The sequence below is a fragment of the Sciurus carolinensis genome, chromosome 5, assembly GCF_902686445.1.
Source record: "Sciurus carolinensis chromosome 5, mSciCar1.2, whole genome shotgun sequence".
NCBI classification, from domain to species: Eukaryota; Metazoa; Chordata; class Mammalia; order Rodentia; family Sciuridae; genus Sciurus; species Sciurus carolinensis.
In genome coordinates, this window is record NC_062217.1 from 98,439,059 (window position 1) to 98,457,820 (window position 18,762).

The 18,762-nt window shown below is 40.3% G+C and overlaps 1 protein-coding gene and 1 pseudogene across 1 annotated transcript; both read left to right on the forward strand.

The window, feature by feature from the left end:
* The first annotated feature begins 15,439 nt into the window (after window positions 1-15,439).
* On the forward strand, window positions 15,440-17,997 carry LOC124985308 (tyrosine-protein phosphatase non-receptor type 21-like; annotated as a pseudogene).
* Window positions 17,820-18,596, forward strand: LOC124985665 (tyrosine-protein phosphatase non-receptor type 21-like). The gene has a single exon (XM_047554341.1). It carries the CDS (start codon window positions 18,006-18,008, stop codon window positions 18,594-18,596), a length of 591 nt encoding a protein of 196 aa, XP_047410297.1. The 5' UTR covers window positions 17,820-18,005.
* Window positions 18,597-18,762: the final 166 nt, after the last annotated feature.

Consider the following 18,762-nt stretch of genomic DNA (forward strand, 5'->3'; position numbering starts at 1 on the left):
TTTCTAGTGTTGTAAGTAATAATGAGATGAATATTCTTATTGATAACCATTTGATTGCATGTCTTATTACTTCCTTGGAGTGGATTTTGGCAATCCTGTACATTATAGCAAAAATGCATGTTTAGGGAAAAAGTGTCTCAATAATGTCCCAATTGACTTCACCAGTTTTTTCTCTGTGAGGAATGGTAAGGAAGATATTTGGGAGGTGGCAACCCCCTCAGGAAGTGAATTTTCATTCATTCCCTCTTGCTTTGAGTTCACACTTGCTCCTGTTTCAAGTGCCTCTGTTCTACAAACCCATCTGCCATCATCTTGCATGCTAAGGTCATATGAAAGCCATGAAATCTTCCTTAATGAGTTGTTCCTCAACTGGGGTTTCTTCATATTAATATACGGGACTTGAAGCTAGGGGCTGAGAATCAGTACCAACAGATTAAGGGGGCTTAATGCTATTTGGAAACTGCTGTTTATGAAGAAATTTCTTAGAAATAGTAACTAGCTAATGGAGAATGGTTATGAAAAACTAACATTTGCCACATGATATCTTTTGTTTGCTGCAGCTGGCCTGGATGTGGAAAGGAATACAGGAAATCTTGGTTCTACAGGTAGCTACTTTTGAAGTTTGAGGGCTTGATAAAATGAGGAATTGAATTAGGTTGTCCATACTTTTAGGGACTTTGAAGACCTATGATGACCAAAATCCCATTATTATACTATTACCTGTTGTATTGTCTTCCTAGCAACTGTATCTGAACTTACTCATTTAAATATTTGTTCATTTTCTCTCTCCTTTGATAGAAGATAAGCTATATCCAGCCAACACCTACTCTAATTTGTTTCTTTCTGTATACAACACCTACCATAGCTGGTTGCTGTGGCCTTAGACAAAATCTGCAAGATAAAATAATGAAAAGACTGTTATTTTTCTCTGACTCTTTGAATGTATACATTTTAAGCTATGTAATGTTTTTGCTGATTAATTAATTTGTGATATTGCCTAGGCTGTTTTCTCTGCAATATTCATCTGCATGCTGTTATGGTATGTTCTTGAATGACAAAAGGACATGTTTTAGAGAAAATTTTGCACCTACTAAATGTATATTTTATAAGCAAACACAAGTGACCATTTATCAAATAGTTTACTAAGAGGAGGCAAATTAACATTGTGTCAATTTTACTTTTAGTACCAGATAAATATTGATGAATATGATATTTTCAGAAAAGTTTTGTTGACACTTCATCTTGAAATACTCAAACTCAGCATAAACCCACGTCTATCTCAAGTTTGGTTAATCTAAGAATTAAAAAAAAAAAAACATTTGAGGGAAAAAGACTCAAAGGGTTAAAACTCAAATGTTACATTTCCATTTTGATTGAGTTGAATGGTTGGAATATGTTTTAATGGAAAAATAAACTAAATTTACTTTAAGAAATCTAATGTGGTTATATCAATAAGAAAAAGTATGGACATCCCACCTGCCCAGTCCTTCCTTAATTGAATGCATGTTTCCAAAGACTTAATATGAGAGTCACATTGCCAACTGTGTTATTTATACATGCCAAAGCCTGGAAAGTTAGAAAATCATAAATTAATGGAAGGTATAGGAAGCAGAGAGAAAATATATAATTGAGACATTAAAAAATGACTGAAAAACTATTTTCATTAAACATGACTTTACAACTTATCTACATTGAACCCATCTTAGTCTTTTTTCTGTTGTTATAACTAAATTATGACAGGATGGTTAATTTACAAAGAATAGGCATTTTTTTGGCTTACAGTTTGGAGTCTGGGAAATCCAATATCATGGTGGGGCTATGTACTCAGCTTCTGGCGAGTACCTCCTTCCTGCATTGTAAAATGGCAGAGAAAAACACATGGTGAGACAGGCCAAAGCATCTAGAGAGCTGCTTTCATAACAAAGCCACTCTTGCAATGCATTTAAGACATACATGAATGCAGAGTTCCCGTGACCCTGTTATCTCCTAGCGATCATAGTTCCAAATACCATTAATGTATGACTTTGGGGAATATGTTTCCAATACTTGAATTCTAATGGATAAACATTCAAATTATAGTAGACCTAAATGTCTTTCCAACTGAAATGTTTAATATTCTCCTTTCCCTAAATCTCCAGTAATATCAAGACTTCTCCAACAATATATCCATGTAGAGACCATTTCTCCTCCCTGATCTCTGAGAACATTGATTGTTCACTTCATGTAGCACTTTTTAACCTGTTGATCTGATGTTTTACCATATATGAACTAGGAACTGCTATTTGCTGGTCATTGTGATGTTGTTAAACCAAAGAAATCCCCAACTCATTGGACTTGCCTTCCAGTAGGGGAGTCACTAACGGAATAAGTGAAAAGATCCCTGATATGCTGTTGTAAAGAGAGAGAAATCAGAGTAAAGGAGCAGAGAATGATAGAATCGGGTATGATTTAGGACTGTCAGAATGGCATCCCTCAGAACATTTTATCAAAGACCTGAACTCAAAAAAGGAGCAAGCCATGGATATCTGAGGACAACATTGCAGACAGAAGGGTCCTGGAAAAGTGCAAAGACCCTAAAACAAAAGTATGCACCATGTATTTGAGGAAAGGTCAGAAGGCTTATATAACTACAGCAAGATGTATAAGAATCTGAGTAGAGGAAATGAAGCAGAGGAGAGAGAGAGGCAGGAGTTAGCCCTCAAACACGCATTAGTCTATGAACCTTATCCTAGGAGATGCGTCAGAGCAATCAGAGGTCCATGAACCTAGATGTAAAGAACATGCCATCTTATTTTCATCAACACTGACAAATATATAAAATTTTGACTAATTGTGAAGGTAGACAATAGTCCACAGTATTAGCAAGAGAATTTGTGATTTTATAACTAATACACTATAAATACTTTCATACCAAAATGTCATCATGCATATCTCAAAATATCCTCTATGTTTTCCACCACTTCAAAATTATAGTAGTTATTGCATCTATTGCTGTATAAGAGGTGCACATTGTGTGGCACATGGTAAACATAGCATGCACTAGGTATGAGTATTGTGAAACTTGCTCATGTGTGTGAGAGTGAGTGGGTGGTTTTGGGTCATGATATAAGACCTTCTTCTTACTATGAACCATATTCTGAAAAAAATTTGAGGGTCAATAGAGTAAGGTGAAAGCATTTTGAAGAGATAGGATTTGTGAATCTCTAAGTGAACAGCCCTGAGAAGAAATCCCTTCTTCTTTTTTGAATTTTAAACCTCTTTATGTATATATATGTAGTGTTTGTGTGTGGGTGTGGATGTGTGTGTGGATGTGTGGATGCTAAGGATAGAACCCAGGGCTCACACACACTAGTCTAGCACTCCTATTACTCAGCTATATCCCTGCCCTCTACCATTTATGACAGTGAGCCAATAAACATTCTTAGGAGTCTCCCTCAAACCATGCCCTCTCTACCAGAAGCCCTATATTCCTATATTCTTGCTTGTCTGGTATTTATGTTAAAATACTATGATTGTATCCACTAAACAGTAAGAAGTATTTACTAGGCCCCATCTGTGCCCATGTCCTGTCAGCTGGGCCTTGTTCTCCTGGGAAATACAGTCCCAGCAGTCACTGTGCTGTGACTTCAATTTCCTCCACTTCACTGAAAAAGCTGCTTCTCATATAACCAAGGACTTCCTAAGTCCCAAACTCCAGAGACCCTTTTTAGTACTTATCTTTCTTAACCCTTGCCTACTTCTCTGTTTCTAATTTTCATGTTGGTTCAGCTTACACCTTACTATCAGCATTATCAAATCCCGTAGTTACCTAATTTCCCATTTACTTTTTCTGTTTCACTGCCCACATTTCCCCACTCCCTGGAATGCTTTTGTCTCTGGTATTCCTTTAGCACATTTGTAACCACCCATGAAATCCCAGGTCAAGGGTGCCTCCTCAGTGATGTCTCCTTTCCCTCGTTGCCCTTTACAATCAGTTCTTTATTCTTCTAGAGCAGATTACTTCATTCCTTCTGCTACTCCTGTCACAGACCTTGTGTATTATACACACAGCTGTCTTGTTGCATGTTGATCAACTACTTTTTTGTGTATCATCTGCTGACCTGGGAAGTCTCCTTGTGTTAATGGAATAACTCAACACAATGTTTTGAATGAATGTGTGAATGAATGAATGAATGAATGACAAGGAAAAAACAGTTCTTCTACAATTCCATCAACCATTAATTAAACCCCAGATCTATGGAAGTGCCCAATGCAGAGTAGATTCTAATAACTTGTTCAATAAGTTATATTTAATTTAGAAGAGATGGGCATAAAAACTCTTGAATGGCATATAAAAATAATTCCTAAATTTGGCACATTTTGCTGATGTTAGACAGTTTCAATAAGCAATTATTATAATAATAATTCTTATATAATTCCTTCTATTAAATTCTTCCTTTATCTACATAATCACTCATGACAGCAATTGATAAATAGCTATTTTGCAAGTATATTAAAATGTTTATTTTTTCACTTAAACATTTGTCTTTTTTAATTAAATAAATTGATTACATATTTACTCTGTATGTATAGCACCATCTTTAGAGGAGCATTGATACTTTACTTTATTGAAGCCGATCCTTTAGTAGGGAATTTGTAGCTGTGCTTACCCAGGAAAGAACTAAAACAGTATTATCAACAGATGACAAGGTCTGAACAAAGTGGCAGTCATTCTCCCCAACAATTTGTCAGTAGTCACAAACCAAGGCCCTCTGTCAAAAACAACAATGGGGCAACGAACAGGTGATTGCACCCCTCAGAAGGGAACGTTGTTAACCTGCTCATGCTCCCTATGTGTGCCCTTATCTCTTGGCCAGCTTCTTTTTTTCTTATGATCGAGTGCATGTGCTTATCCATGTCTTGACATTGACCAAAAATTGGGAAAGTCAGGCATTTGTGCAACAAGTTCTAAACATTAGTGATACATAGTCTTGTGTTTCCACAAATTATTGATCTTATTTCAGCTTCAAGTGCCACTCACCTTCTTCCTTGCCTCCTGACACATGGCTTCCACCTTTGTCAAAGGAAGTGGTGGCTGAAGTATTATTCTCAAGAAAGAATAGCAATGTGCCTGCAAATGCACATGGCGAGCCCACTGAGCAAAACTCGATGGCCTCCCTTCACTGCCAGAAAGAGGAGAAATAACAAGTTCTTTTTCACCAAAAAGCAACCAAATATTGAGACAAAGTCCTCTCAAATATTCCAACATTAGAACTTTCATCTTTATCCAAAATGTACATTCCTCAAATGTTTCATATTCACAGGCTTGGCTATTTTGCCTATAAAGTAAATACCTTTTCTCAGTTAATTAAGCATTATGATTTAGGAAATGGCACCTTGGGTAAAATTTAATAAATGTATACTGAATCTAGAACTACTTTGTGTAATGAAGATACATTGAGTCAAAGAACTTAGTAGTTCAGCACTTGTAAAACTACCATGAAACTCAAGTTTATTTAAACTTAAATGAGGTTAATGTACCTAATTTTAATGTACTAAGTGAACAAGGATAAATTTATAGTCCTGTAAGAGAATATTGTCATGCCTCCAATTTGTGAAATTCAGCAGAGCACCCTGTGGAAATTAAGCCTTCCAAGAAGATGAGGCAGGAGGCATTTCTTTTTTCTTTTTTTTTTATTGTAAACAAATGGGATACATGTTGTTTCTCTGTTTGTACATGGCGTAAAGGCGTACCATTTGTGTAATCATAAATTTACATAGGGTAATGTTGTTTGATTCATTCTGTTATTTTTTCCCTTCCCTCCTACCACTCCCACCCCTCTTTTCCCTCTATACAGTCCTTCCTTCCTCCATTCTTGCCCCCCTCCCTAACCCTAACTCTAACCCTAACACTAACCCCTCCCACCCCCCATTATGTGTCATCATCCACTTATGAGCGATATCATTCGTCCATTGGTTTTTTGAGATTGGCTTATCTCACTTAGCATGATATTCTCCAATTTCATCCATTTGCCTGCAAATGCCATAATTTTGTCATTCTTTATGGCTGAGTAATATTCCATTGTATATATATACCACAGTTTCTTTATCCATTCATCAATTGAAGGACATCTAGCTTGGATCCACAATCTGGCTATTGTGAACTGAGCAGCTATGAACATTGATGTGGCTGTATCTCTGTAATATGCTGATTTTAAGTCCTTTGGGTATAGGCCAAGAGTGGAATAGCTGGGTCAAATGGTGGTTCCATTCCAAGCTTTCTGAGGAATCTCCATACTGCTTTCCAGAGTGGCTGCACTAGTTTGCAGCCCCACCAGCAACGTATGAATGTACCTTTCTCCCCACATCCTTGCCAACACCTGTTGTTGCTTGTATTCTTGATAATCGCCATTCTAATTGGGGTGAGATGGAATCTTAGGGTGGTTTTGATTTGCATTTCTCTTATTACTAGAGATGTTGAACATTTTTCCATATGTTTGTTGATTGCTTGTAGATCTTCTTCTGTGAAGTGTCTATTCATTTCCTTAGCCCATTTGTCGATTGGATTATTTGCATTCTTGATGTAGAGTTTTTTGAGTTCTTTATAGATTCTGGAGATTAGTGCTCTATCTGAAGTATGATTGGCAAAGATTTTCTCCCACTCTGTAGGCTCTTTCTTTGCATTGCTGATAGTTTCCTTTGCTGAGAGAAAGCTTTTTAGTTTGAATCTATCCCAGTTATTGATTCTTCCTTTTATTTCTTGTGCTATGGGAGTCCTGTTGAGGAAGTCTGGTCCTAAGCCGACATGTTGAAGCTCTGGACCTACTTTTTCTTCTATAAGATGCAGGGTCTCTGGTCTGATTCCGAGGTCCTTAATCCATTTTGAGTTTAGTTTCGTGCATGGTGAGAGATATGGGTTTAGTTTCATTCTGTTGCATATGGATTTCCAATTCTCCCAGCACCATTTGTTGAAGAGGCTATCTTTTCTCCATTGCATATTTTTGGCCCCTTTGTCTAGTATGAGAAAATTGTATTTATTTGGGTTTGTGTCCGTGTCCTCTATTCTGTACCATTGATCCACCTTTCTATTTTGGTACCAATACCATGCCGTTTTTGTTACTATTGCTTTGTAGTAGAGTTGAAGATCTGGTATTGCGATACCCCCTACTTCGTTCTTTCTGCCAAGGATTGCTTTAGCTATTCTGGGTTTTTTATTCTTCCAGATGAATTTCATAATTGCTTGCGCTATTTCTGTAAGGTACATCATTGGGATTTTAATTGGAATTGCATTGAATCTGTATAGCACTTTTGGTAGTATGGCCATTTTGACAATATTAATTCTTCCTATCCAAGAACATGGGAGATCTTTCCATCTTCTAAGGTTTTCTTTAATTTCTTTCTTTAGTGTTCTGTAGTTCTCATTGTTGAGGTCTTTCACCTCTTTTGTGAGATTGATTCCCAAGTATTTTTTTTTTTTTGATGCTATTGTGAATGGGGTAGTTTTCCTAATTTCTCTTTCTGAAGATTCATCACTTATGTATAAAAATGCCTTAGATTTATATGCATTGATCTTATATCCCGATACATTACTGAATTCACTTATGAGATCTAAAAGTTTTCTGGTGGAATTTCCTGGTTCCTCTAAGTATATAATCATATCATCAGCAAATAGGGAATCATATCATCAGCAAATAGGGAGGCAGGGGGCATTTCTAAGATTATTAGCCAAATTAAGAGAGTGTTCACACCTGATCTGTGTAAACTGCTATATTTTTTCTTAGTTTTCTGTTACAGATTAGTACACAGTGTGTGGCCAAAGACTATAGAAATTTATTCTGTTCCATTCTGGAAGCTATGAGCTTTAATCTGATGTGTCAGGTGGGACTCTTGCTCTGTGAGGTCTCCAGGAAAGAACTCTTCCCTTGCTGCCCAGCTTCTGGAGTTTACTAGCAATCCTTGACATTTCTTGGCTTGTAACTTGATGATACCAGTCTCTGCCTCCATCTTCACATGGCTCCATTCCTTCTGTTTGTCTTCAAATCTTTCTCTCTCATAAGGACACCAGGCATCGGATTTGGGACCTATCCTAATTTAGCATGAGTTCATCTTAACTCTTTCATTTGAAAAGACTCTATTTCCAAATAAGATCACATTCTGAGATTTTCAGTAGCTCTATATTTTGGGGGGGAAACTACTCAACCCAGGGGAGTTGCTATACTGCTTTATTTTAATCAGTGCTTTCTTTGATGGTGACTCAAAACTATATGCGATAACTAGACTACAAATAACTGTGTGTTTGTGTGATGAACACCCAGAAGAGTCCACATTTAGACACTCTGAACTGTGCCAGAGAGTAGAATGAAGTGGAAGAAGCAGTCAGAGAGGTGTAAAGTACCAAGAAGTCACTCTGGCCACTTAAGAATTAACATTCTGTGCCATTCTCCATTTACTTTTTTTAATATCATGGGTTCCTCTGTTTGATTATTACACTATTTCATTTATTTGCAAGAAGGATTACCTCTTCACCCAGGCTAAGTTATATGTCTTTCTCTCCTGAGTAACCACCCCTGCTCTAGAACTTTATCTCCTGCCCCTCCCCTGCAGATGTTTCCTGCTGTGGCATCATTGTCCAAGCTGCCCTCTCTGTCCGGACTCTTCCTACTGGCCCCCTCTTGTAGTCTTGCTTATCTTTTTATTTTTACCTCCATTGACACCTCCTAAAGGACTCCCAGAGCACAGTGCTCACCTTTGTTCTGGACTGTGGGTCCTTTCTACAACCCTGAATTACATGGTGGAGACACTCTTGGCATTTGGCAAACAGTGTGGTAATCGACTTTATGTTTATTCGTTTTGTTTACTAGGTAATGAGTTCTTGTAAGCCTGGGAAAGTATGGACAGCACAAAATAAGCCTAGATAACTGCAGGCAAAAGAATGAGTCAACAACTGAGTGAGAGTCAAAGCAAGACAGTCCTAGATATTAAGTAGACAGTAAAGCACTGATTTTGACCACAAAGAGTTTCTATGTATGAAATGTGATGTGTCTGCCAAGCAACATATTTTGAGACAGTCACTTTCTAATGCTTGAAGTAAAGTCAAAGATAGGGTTTCCTGACAGATGTGGCATTACAAATACAATTAAATGATTGTGGTGAAAACCAGCCAGGAAATTAGATGGGAACAAGATCCTAGAGGCCTCAAGCAATGGCACCAACAGGAGACATCACAAAGCAAGAGCATCACAGAGGAATGGGTACTCAGAGCTGTTGTCCATTATGTGGAAGCCCTGACTGCCTGGGCAAGAGAAGCTCTGAGGATACCTGGGAGGGAGGCATTGCAGAGCCAAAGGACAGCACATGGCTGAGGAGCCAACCAAAATTGGGCCATGAACAGGAGGAAAGAACAATATGCACAAGAGAATCATGTGATTTAGGAGGGCAGGGGTGACCAGATTGAGTATGATTGGATAGAAACAAAGAAAAACCAGACTTAAATATGGAAAAAGATTCCTGGAGCTTCTCTGTGAGATTGCTTTCAAACCCAGGCTGAATGAACTATGTACTCCTTAGAATTCCAAAAGCATTTTACTGAAGTTGTTTGAATAGACTGCTCATATGTTCCTTTGTAGGAAGGGGCTGTTTTGAACACTGTTGCTTACCCATTAATGATGACAAAATAGGGCAATTGTATGTAAGCATTTCAAGAGAGCAATCTGATATGGTCACAATATCCATATGTGGTATTATGTTGCAAACATGTCATTGTGCAATGCATTGGAAAGAGAGGAGAAAAATACAGAACAAATTGGGTCACTCACATGTGCAATTTACAAAGCTCTGTTCTATTAAAACAGTGTCTTACAGAAGCAAAGGAGAGTTGATTCATCTGCTTGTATAGCCTGCTGGTCAGTGGTACATGGGAAGTGGGAGGGAAATAACTTCAAGCAAGGGGGCAGAGAACACCACATGTGATCAATAATTAGAATGAAATTGATGTTAATAACTACTGGTCATTTTTTAACTGTTGAGAGAGCAGTTTTAAGTTGACCATTTGGGTGAAGGTCAAAGAACAAGCACTTTAGAGATGAACAGACACAGACAGACAATAGCACAAACAAACATAAGAAAGCAAGAGATAAGCCTCATTCAATGCCACAGAAGAGAGTCATAAAAGGGAGCTGGATTGGGGAGGTCATATGTGCACTTCAAAAGTGGAGAAAGAAGTTCTTGGAGATGAAGTTTCTCAAGATGCAGACACAGCAGAGATAAAACTGAGTCTTCAAAATTGGAGGACATATCTGGTAAGGTCCTCCTGATTAGCGCATGTCTTATCTGGAGCTACTGCTTCTGACCTGGAGCAAATGACATATCCATAACAACAGAATTGGAAAAGGACTTCCAGTTTGCAAGATCCTAGGCATGATCTTTACTCTGATCTACCTAAAGAATTTCAATAGGTTTCCATCTGTGAAATATAAAATTGAATCCTTCTGAATGCCCTGAGCTCTTTCTAAGCATGAGCTGTGTTGCCAAACTGACAATTTGCAAAGAATCTAGGCCATATTTCAGAGGATCAGAGTCTGGTCAAATTTGAAAGGATGTTAGTGATAACTTAGCCAAGCTTCCGTGTGATAGAAAGTCATTCAGTAGTAAAGTAGCTAGTTGCAGCTCACATAATGTGCTACTTTATATGCATGAGAGTGAAGTTTTCCTGGACATGAAATCCTGAGCACTTTATACTGCACCCTGATGTTTCTTCCATCACCTATCCATTCATTACATTGTGAATTTCCTAACAGAAAATGACTCCACCTAACCCCCGAAACCAGTTGGTGTTTCTATAAAAATAAAATTTCAATATGTCCTTTATATCATTCTCCAGTAACTATAGGGGACATCCCTGTTTCACCATTGATGGTGATTATGAAATGAACTACGAACCAAGAGGAGTAAAACTTTGTCAAAAGAGAGTCATAAAATGAAGCAGCCTTCACAGTGAAGAAACTCTTGTAAATTATTTAGAAGCTTTAAGGGCATTTTACACTCCCCAGATACACATTTTAGGGTTTTAATTGTCTCACCCAAATCCTATACAGAGTGAATTCTGACTACATGAACTTGCAGATCTCCTGGCACCACATGTCAGTTTCTGAATCTTCACATGAAGTAGTCACAGTACCTACCACACAGAGCTTCTTCAAAGACCATTTAATATATCGCATGGAAGGGTCTCAGTGCATGCATGCCCTGGGCATGGTAAGTTCCCCTGGGTGTGAGCCATTAACACTAATAGTTAGGGGATGGCTCTGCCAGAGATTGTTGTAGGTTCCTGCATGAGCAAGGAGGGTAGACTTGAAAACCAGTAAGGTCTTCTTCAATTCTGCATCTATGATTCTAAGGTCCTTCCTGATATTAAGCCAATAACCAGTATACAGTCTCTATCTCTGTCTGTCTCTAAACCCTGCTTTTAAATATCTTCTTACAACACAAAGTTAGTGATGGCTGTAAGTCTGGCTGCATTTCTTTCTCTGATTTTAGAAAGCTCAATTGTTATTTAAAAGGAGGAAACAATCCAGAGTGAGATTCTGCACTGTGCCATGGTCATTGCTCATGTTACTCACTGCGGCCAGCATCCTATGACAAAGGCATTGTCATTATTTTTTGTAAGGCAACATGTTCAAGGTTCTGGGGATTAGTACATGGACATTTTGGGGAGGCCTTCCACAGAGGATTTGAGCCCAGGAAGTTTGGGTGCAAAGCTTGCAATCTTAAACCACTGCAGCAGAGTGTCTGAGAATATATTTAAATAATCAACCTTCAGTTTGTGTTTTTTTCTTTAAAACCAAGCCAACTATATTCAGAATCATAGATTTTGTAAGCAACTCCCAAATGTGAGAATCGACATGATGTCTATCATATATTCAATTACATCCTTTTAGATTTTATTTTAAATATAGATTTTTACTTGCATATTTTAAGTAATTTATATTAACTTCTATTAGTAACAGTTTCTAGTTGCATACTTTCAAATAAAGTTCACTTTTTCATCTTCATACACTAGCATTCAGTTGTGTACAACTGTATTTACTAAAAGACCATTCCTTTATCAAACACAAAAGCTTATATACAGCAAATATCAAAACACAAAAGGGATTTTAAAATATAATATGAAAAATATTTTTTTCTCCAAATACTGCACTGATTATTTTTCCTTGATTGGTTTGTTCTATATTTTGCATTTCTACACATCTTGAATTTTATTAGTTAGACTCATTCTGAATTTATTACAGAAAAAAAACTATAAAAGTAGCCAAAGTATATTTTGTTATATTTTATTAAACTCTAGAGTATACATTAAAATCATATTTAGGAAATAACCATTATACCACAAAATAGATATTTTATGTTTTAGAATCACAAATCAAAAATACTTAAGACTTTCAAAGTGTTCAACGCTGCACATTTAACACAGTTTGTGCTATTTGTCCAGCACCTGTCTCCTAGTTTATGTTCAGTGTGTGCTATATGACAAGTACTTACCTCATGATCAGTGTGCTGGATAGCATAAAACCATGATCCTGCTCTCATGGAATGCAGGCATGAGAAATATACAGTCACTGTTTAAATCCATGCTAAATTTTACAAAGCAAAGAACAATGTACAATGGAAAATGGTAGGAACAGTGAAGGAACAAAATTACACCTTAGAGGTCCAGGAAGACTTCTCTAAGCAAAGACGTGAATGATGAACTATTTCATTCAATTGTGTTGATATTAATAAATAATACTCAAATGAAAATATTTAAAAGGGTATTGACCATATTTATATGAAGAGATTGTATCATAAGTGATTCCATACTTACTTCATTTTTTTTTGTATTTTCTAAGCTTTCAAAAGAAATATTACCTTGACATGAGAAAATGAAAGACTATTTTATGAAATAGGTAAGGTATATATTGCTTTCAAGATCAAATCTATAGACATTTCGCAGTTCAAATCAACTGTGAAAATGGATACTGGACCTGTTTTGGAAGTTTGCTCTAGAAGGTATTATGTCTCATTCAAATGCATTAGAAACCACCACTTCCTTACATTCCTCTTTAGACTCAGCATCATGTTACTATGGGAGAAAGAGTAAGGCAATACTTTAAACTACAATAAAAACTGGAAAATATTCAGGATATTTTAAACATTTCCCTCTTTCAGGCTATACTATGCTTGATTTCACATTTGCTTACCTTGTGGCCTGAGTACATTGTCAATCCTGTAATTCACTTCTAGTCTCTCCTGTTGCACTATGGAACCATTCAGTCTATATTTAGAACAATTGACTCAGTTGAAAAAAAGAAGCATCAGGGCCCTTTCATCAGTGTTTGATCTGATAGGTGCATCCAAATGCTGGTCAGCTTTCCTCTGAGAGTCACCATGGGCAACGGTTTTAAGAATGTCCTATGAATAAAAGAGGACAGGAGAGAGCAACATTGTGAGAACACTTATCTGTGTGACCATGTCCATATTCATGTGGCTGTCTAGATTTAGATCTTACCAATTTGTTGATTTATTTTTCTGAGCTCTTATCCATTTCCTCCTGAAACACTGAAATGCATAATTAGCTTTCCTCCTCGTTCATTATTATCCCATCCTTGTCTTTCAAACCACTGCTGCCAGAGCGATATTGTCAAAATGATGCTTTCATCACATCCTTCCTGTGTTAGAAGCCAACACAATGCTACAACTATTGCTAAGTGTCAGGAATTATGCTAGGGCACATGGGGTTATCAGTGTAAGTAAGAAATAGACTTCCCACAAGAAAAGCCTAGGAGTTCTCATTTACAATCCAGTGGCAAAAGAAACCTTTAAATAATGAGCTGTAATTCAGGCCTGTATGACATCAGTGACCACCAGAGGTCTAAAGAGTCAGAATTAAGAGCACAGAGGGATAAACAATGGATTATTCAAAAGTCCAATTCCTAGGCAATTAAGATACCTTCGAGGGCTATTTGTTTCTGATTTTAATCTATTTTTTCTAGATTTAGCCCCTTTCATTTCTTACTTACCCTTTTCAGTAAGCTAATAAAGAATGTTCTCCATCAGGACTTTTTTTAAAATGTCAAGTTTAAGAAAAGTCAAATCAAACTGGTTTAAAGAATAATGGGAATGTATTAATTTATGTACCTGAAAAGTTTAAAGATATTCCTAAACTTTTAGAAACTCTCTAAAAAGGAAACTTCAGGCGAGGTTTAATTCACAACTAATATGATGTTCTTTAATTCCTGTTTTCCCTTTTCCTTGATTCCATGTTTTCCATGCTGAACAAAATAGTTTAGGTGTGGATCCTAAATCCTCCTATCAACTGCTAAAAAAGTAACTTCTATTCCCTAGGTATGTAACAAAACCAGTGAGTCTTATTCTTATTGCCCTGGATTGAGGCACAGCCCCATCAATGAGTCTGATATTGTCAGTAGAACATTATATTAATTGCCCCAACCCATTCGGGCCCATCCCTAAAGCTGATGGTGACAATGTGTCATTAGCTGCATAGTGAAGATGGGAGAAGAATTCTTAGGTGAAGGGAGAGCATGGCATTATGTTACCCAAAGATGGGTGAATCATCTAGGTGAAAAATAAGAAAGGAATGAATGAGCAACCAAATAATTTTTACAGTCTTATTCTTCCTAAACAATATTTTTCATAGCATCTCTTTATGCTGTTGAAGGAATCTCCAGCTTAAACATTGTTTAAATTCAGAAAATCTGTGCTGTAGATTATGTCTTCCCTGCAAAACCCATAGTATTTTGCACACAGAAACACTAAATTTTTAATCATTCCTAATTCACCAGATTCCACCATTCTAGTAACATTCTTTTTCTTGAAAGTAATGAATGTTCTCTCTAATTTGAAAACTAAAGTCCTCTGAGTTTTTGTTCTTTTCTTATCTGAAGCATTGGATAGTCAGTGTCATGGAGCACCTCCCCTCTCCACATCTTCTTGCTCTCTGTTCATGCTGTGGCACTCTCCTGTCTCTGCTCCCATTTTCCTGCTTCTCCTTCCACTTAAAATTAGCATCTCAACCAACTGTAAATGGTCTTGACTTTGAATTTCATGATTGCCAGGCATTGGTGAACCTTAACCATCAGTGGGTGCTGGGATATGTGACCTCCCTCTTTGTTCTATTTTTCTTCTTTCCTTTTTTCCTTGCAATGAAAGCAAATCTCGCCAAGACCAGAGTTACCGTGTTTGGTGTAACTGGGGTTCCTGTTTCCTCAGCGCTGGCGTGGATGCTCCCCTCTCTTGGCCTTTGGAGACTGTTGCTTTTTAATGGCGGCGGCCGCTGCTGGCTGAGCGGCGCAGAAGTGGACAGTGTTCATCCCTTCAGAAGAGGGCCCCTTTCTCCCGGAGTCATCGCTGCTGGATCGGTGGGGGTGCTTTTCCTTCCTTGCCCCTCCATTCTTGAAGGGAGAAGATGCCACTGTCATTTGGATTGAAATTGAAACGCACCCGGCGCTAGACGGTGTCCAGCAAGAGCTGCCTGGTTGCGCGGATCCAGCTACTCAATAACGAGTTTGTGGAGTTCACGTTGTCTGTGGAGAGCACTGGCCAGGAGAGCCTGGAAGCTGTGGCCCAGAGAGGCTGGAGCTGCGGGAGGTCACTTACTTCAGCCTCTGGTACTACAACAAGCAGAATCAGCGCCGATGGGTAGATTTGGAAAAACCTCTGAAGAAGCAGCTGGATAAATATGCGCTGAAACCTACCATCTATTTTGGAGTGGTGTTTTACGTGCCTTCAGTTTTACAGCTACAGCAGGAGATTACCAGGTATCAGTATTACTTGCAGCTGAAGAAAGATATCTTGGAAGGAAACATTCCTTGTACATTGGAACAAGCAATTCAGCTATCAGGTTTAGCCGTTCAAGTTGATTTTGATCAGTATGAATCCCAAGACTTTCTTCAGAAATTTGCCTTGTTTCCTGTGGGAAGGTTACAAGATGAAAAAGTATTGGAAGAAGCAACCCAAAAAGTGGCCTTACTACATCAAAAATACAGAGGGCTCACAGCTCCTGATGCTGAAATGCTCTACATGCAGGAGGTGGAGAGGATGGATGACTATGGAGAAGAGAGCTACCCTGCCAAGGACAGCCAAGGGAGTGACATAGCCATTGGAGCATGTCTTGAAGATATCTTTGTGAAACACAAGAATGGAAGGCCTCCTGTGATATTTAGGTGGCAGGATATTGCTAACGTGTCCCACAACAAGTCCTTTTTTGCATTAGAGCTGGCAAATAAAGAGGAGACCATCCAGTTTCAAACTGCAAACTCAGACTATCACAGTGAACCCAATCAGGAGGAGGTCATCTTCAAGGTTGTCTTTGCCTAAACCCCAGCCCTATGTGATGCCTCCCCCGCCCCAGCTGCATTATAATGGACATTATACAGCCATATGCTTCTTCCCAAGATAGCCTCTTTGTGCCCAACCAGAATGGATACTATTGTCACTCCCAGACAAGTTTGGATAGAGCTCAAATGGACCTCAATGGCCGAATCCTTAATGGTAGTGTCTACATCGCACATAGCACCAACTCCTTAAATAACCCTTAGGCATACTTGCAGCCCTCCCCTATGTCCTCCAACCCAAGTATTACTGGAAGCGACGTCATGAGACCCGACTACATCCCCACTCATCGGCACAGTGCCCTGATACCCCCGTCCTACCGCCCCACCCTAGACTACGAGACTGTGATGAAGCAGCTCAATAGAGGCCTGGTGCATGCTGACAGGCAGAGCCACTCGCTGAGAAACCTCAACACTGGCAATTCCTATGCATACAGTAGACCAGATGCCCTGGTCTACAGCCAGCCCGAAATTCGGGAGACCGCGCACTTTGCTTCTCCGCAGTCGGCCCACTACCCATTCAACTTGAACTACAGTTTCCACAGCCAGTCTCCCTACCCCTACCCTGCCGAGAGGCGGCCGGTGGTGGGTGCTGTCAGCGTGCCGGAGCTGACCAACCTGCAGCTCCAGGCGCAGGAGTACCCGGCTCCCAACATCAGGAAAACCCAGTGTACCGCCCGCCCCCGCCCTACCCGTACCCGAGGCCCGCCAACAGCACCCCGGACCTGTCGCGCCACCTCTACATAAGCAGTAGCAACCCGGACCTCATCACCAGGCGCGTCCACCACTCGGTGCAGACGTTCCAGGAGGACAGCTTGCCGGTGGCCCATTCCCTGCAGGAGGTCAGCGAGCCCCTGACGGCCGCCCGGCACGCGCAGCTGCAGAAGAGGAACAGCATCGAGATCGCGGGGCTCACGCACAGCCTCGAAGGCCTGCGGCTCAAGGAGCGGACCCTGTCGGCCTCGGCGGCCGACGTGGCGCCGCGCCCGTAGGCCCAGGCCGGCGTCCTCGCCGAGCGGACCAAGCCCGAGGAGCCCGAGGAGCAGGAAGGCGTGAGGTGTGGCCACAAGAAGTCTCTCTCGGACGCCACCATGCTGATATACAGCAGCGAGGAGGAGGAGGAGCCCGAGGAGGACGGCGCGCGTGCCCTCCCGGCGCGGCGCTAGCCCGGGCAGCCCGCGGCCTTTGCCCACGAGCCGCCGCCCGGCTGCCCTTACCCCTGCACATCTTCGAGCCCAAGCCCCACGGCGCAGAGGCAGAGCAGAGGGCGAGGGAAGGCGTCCCCGTCCACGCGACCGCGGAAGCCCGGCGGCCCCGACGGGACGGGCTGCTGACACCCTCCATGTCCGAGTCCGACCTGACCACGTCCGGACGGTACAGCGCCAGGAGGGACTCCCTGAAGAAGAGGCTGGTGTCAGATCTGCTCTCTGGGAAGAAGAACGCGGTGCAAGGGCTCCCGCCCCTGGGGGGAATGAAAAAGACTCGAGTAGATGCAAAAAAAAAATTGGTCCCCTTAAATTGGCTGCTCTCAATGGACTCTCCTTGTCTCGACTGCCTCTGCCTAATGAAGGAAAGGAAGTATCCACCAGAGCGACAAATGATGAAAGGTGTAAAATTCTGGAACAGCGGTTAGAACAGGGAATGGTATTCACAGAATATGAAAGAATTCTTAAAAAGTGGCTAGTTGATGGAGAGTGCTCAATAGCCCGACTCCCTGAAAACGCAGAAAGAAATCGATTCCAGGATGTCCTTCCCTATGACGATGCAAGAGTGGAGCTCGTCCCAACCAAGGAGAACAACACTGGTTACATCAATGCATCACATATCAAGGTCTCTGTCAGTGGAATTGAATGGGATTATATTGCCACACAGGGACCGTTACAGAATACCTGTCAGGATTTTTGGCAGATGGTATGGGAACAGGGAATTGCAATTATAGCAATGGTGACAGCAGAAGAGGAAGGTGGAAGGGAGAAGAGCTTTAGATATTGGCCACGACTTGGTTCCAGGCACAACACTGTCACCTATGGAAGGTTTAAGATCACAACCCGGTTCCGCACAGACTCTGGCTGCTATTCCACCACAGGTTTGAAGATGAAGCACCTTCTCACGGGGCAGGAGAGGACAGTTTGGCATCTCCAGTACACAGACTGGCCTGAGCATGGCTGTCCTGAAGACCTCAAGGGATTTTTATCATACCTTGAAAAGATCCAATCTGTTCCATACAAATAGTACAAGTGAACCAAAAAGCCCCAACCCTCCACTGCTGGTCCACTGCAGTGCTGGCGTAGGAAGAACTGTTGTCGTCATTTTGTCAGAGATCATGATTGCTTGTCTGGAACACAATGAGGTGCTGGACATCCCGAGAGTGCTGGACATGCTGAGGCAACAGCGGATG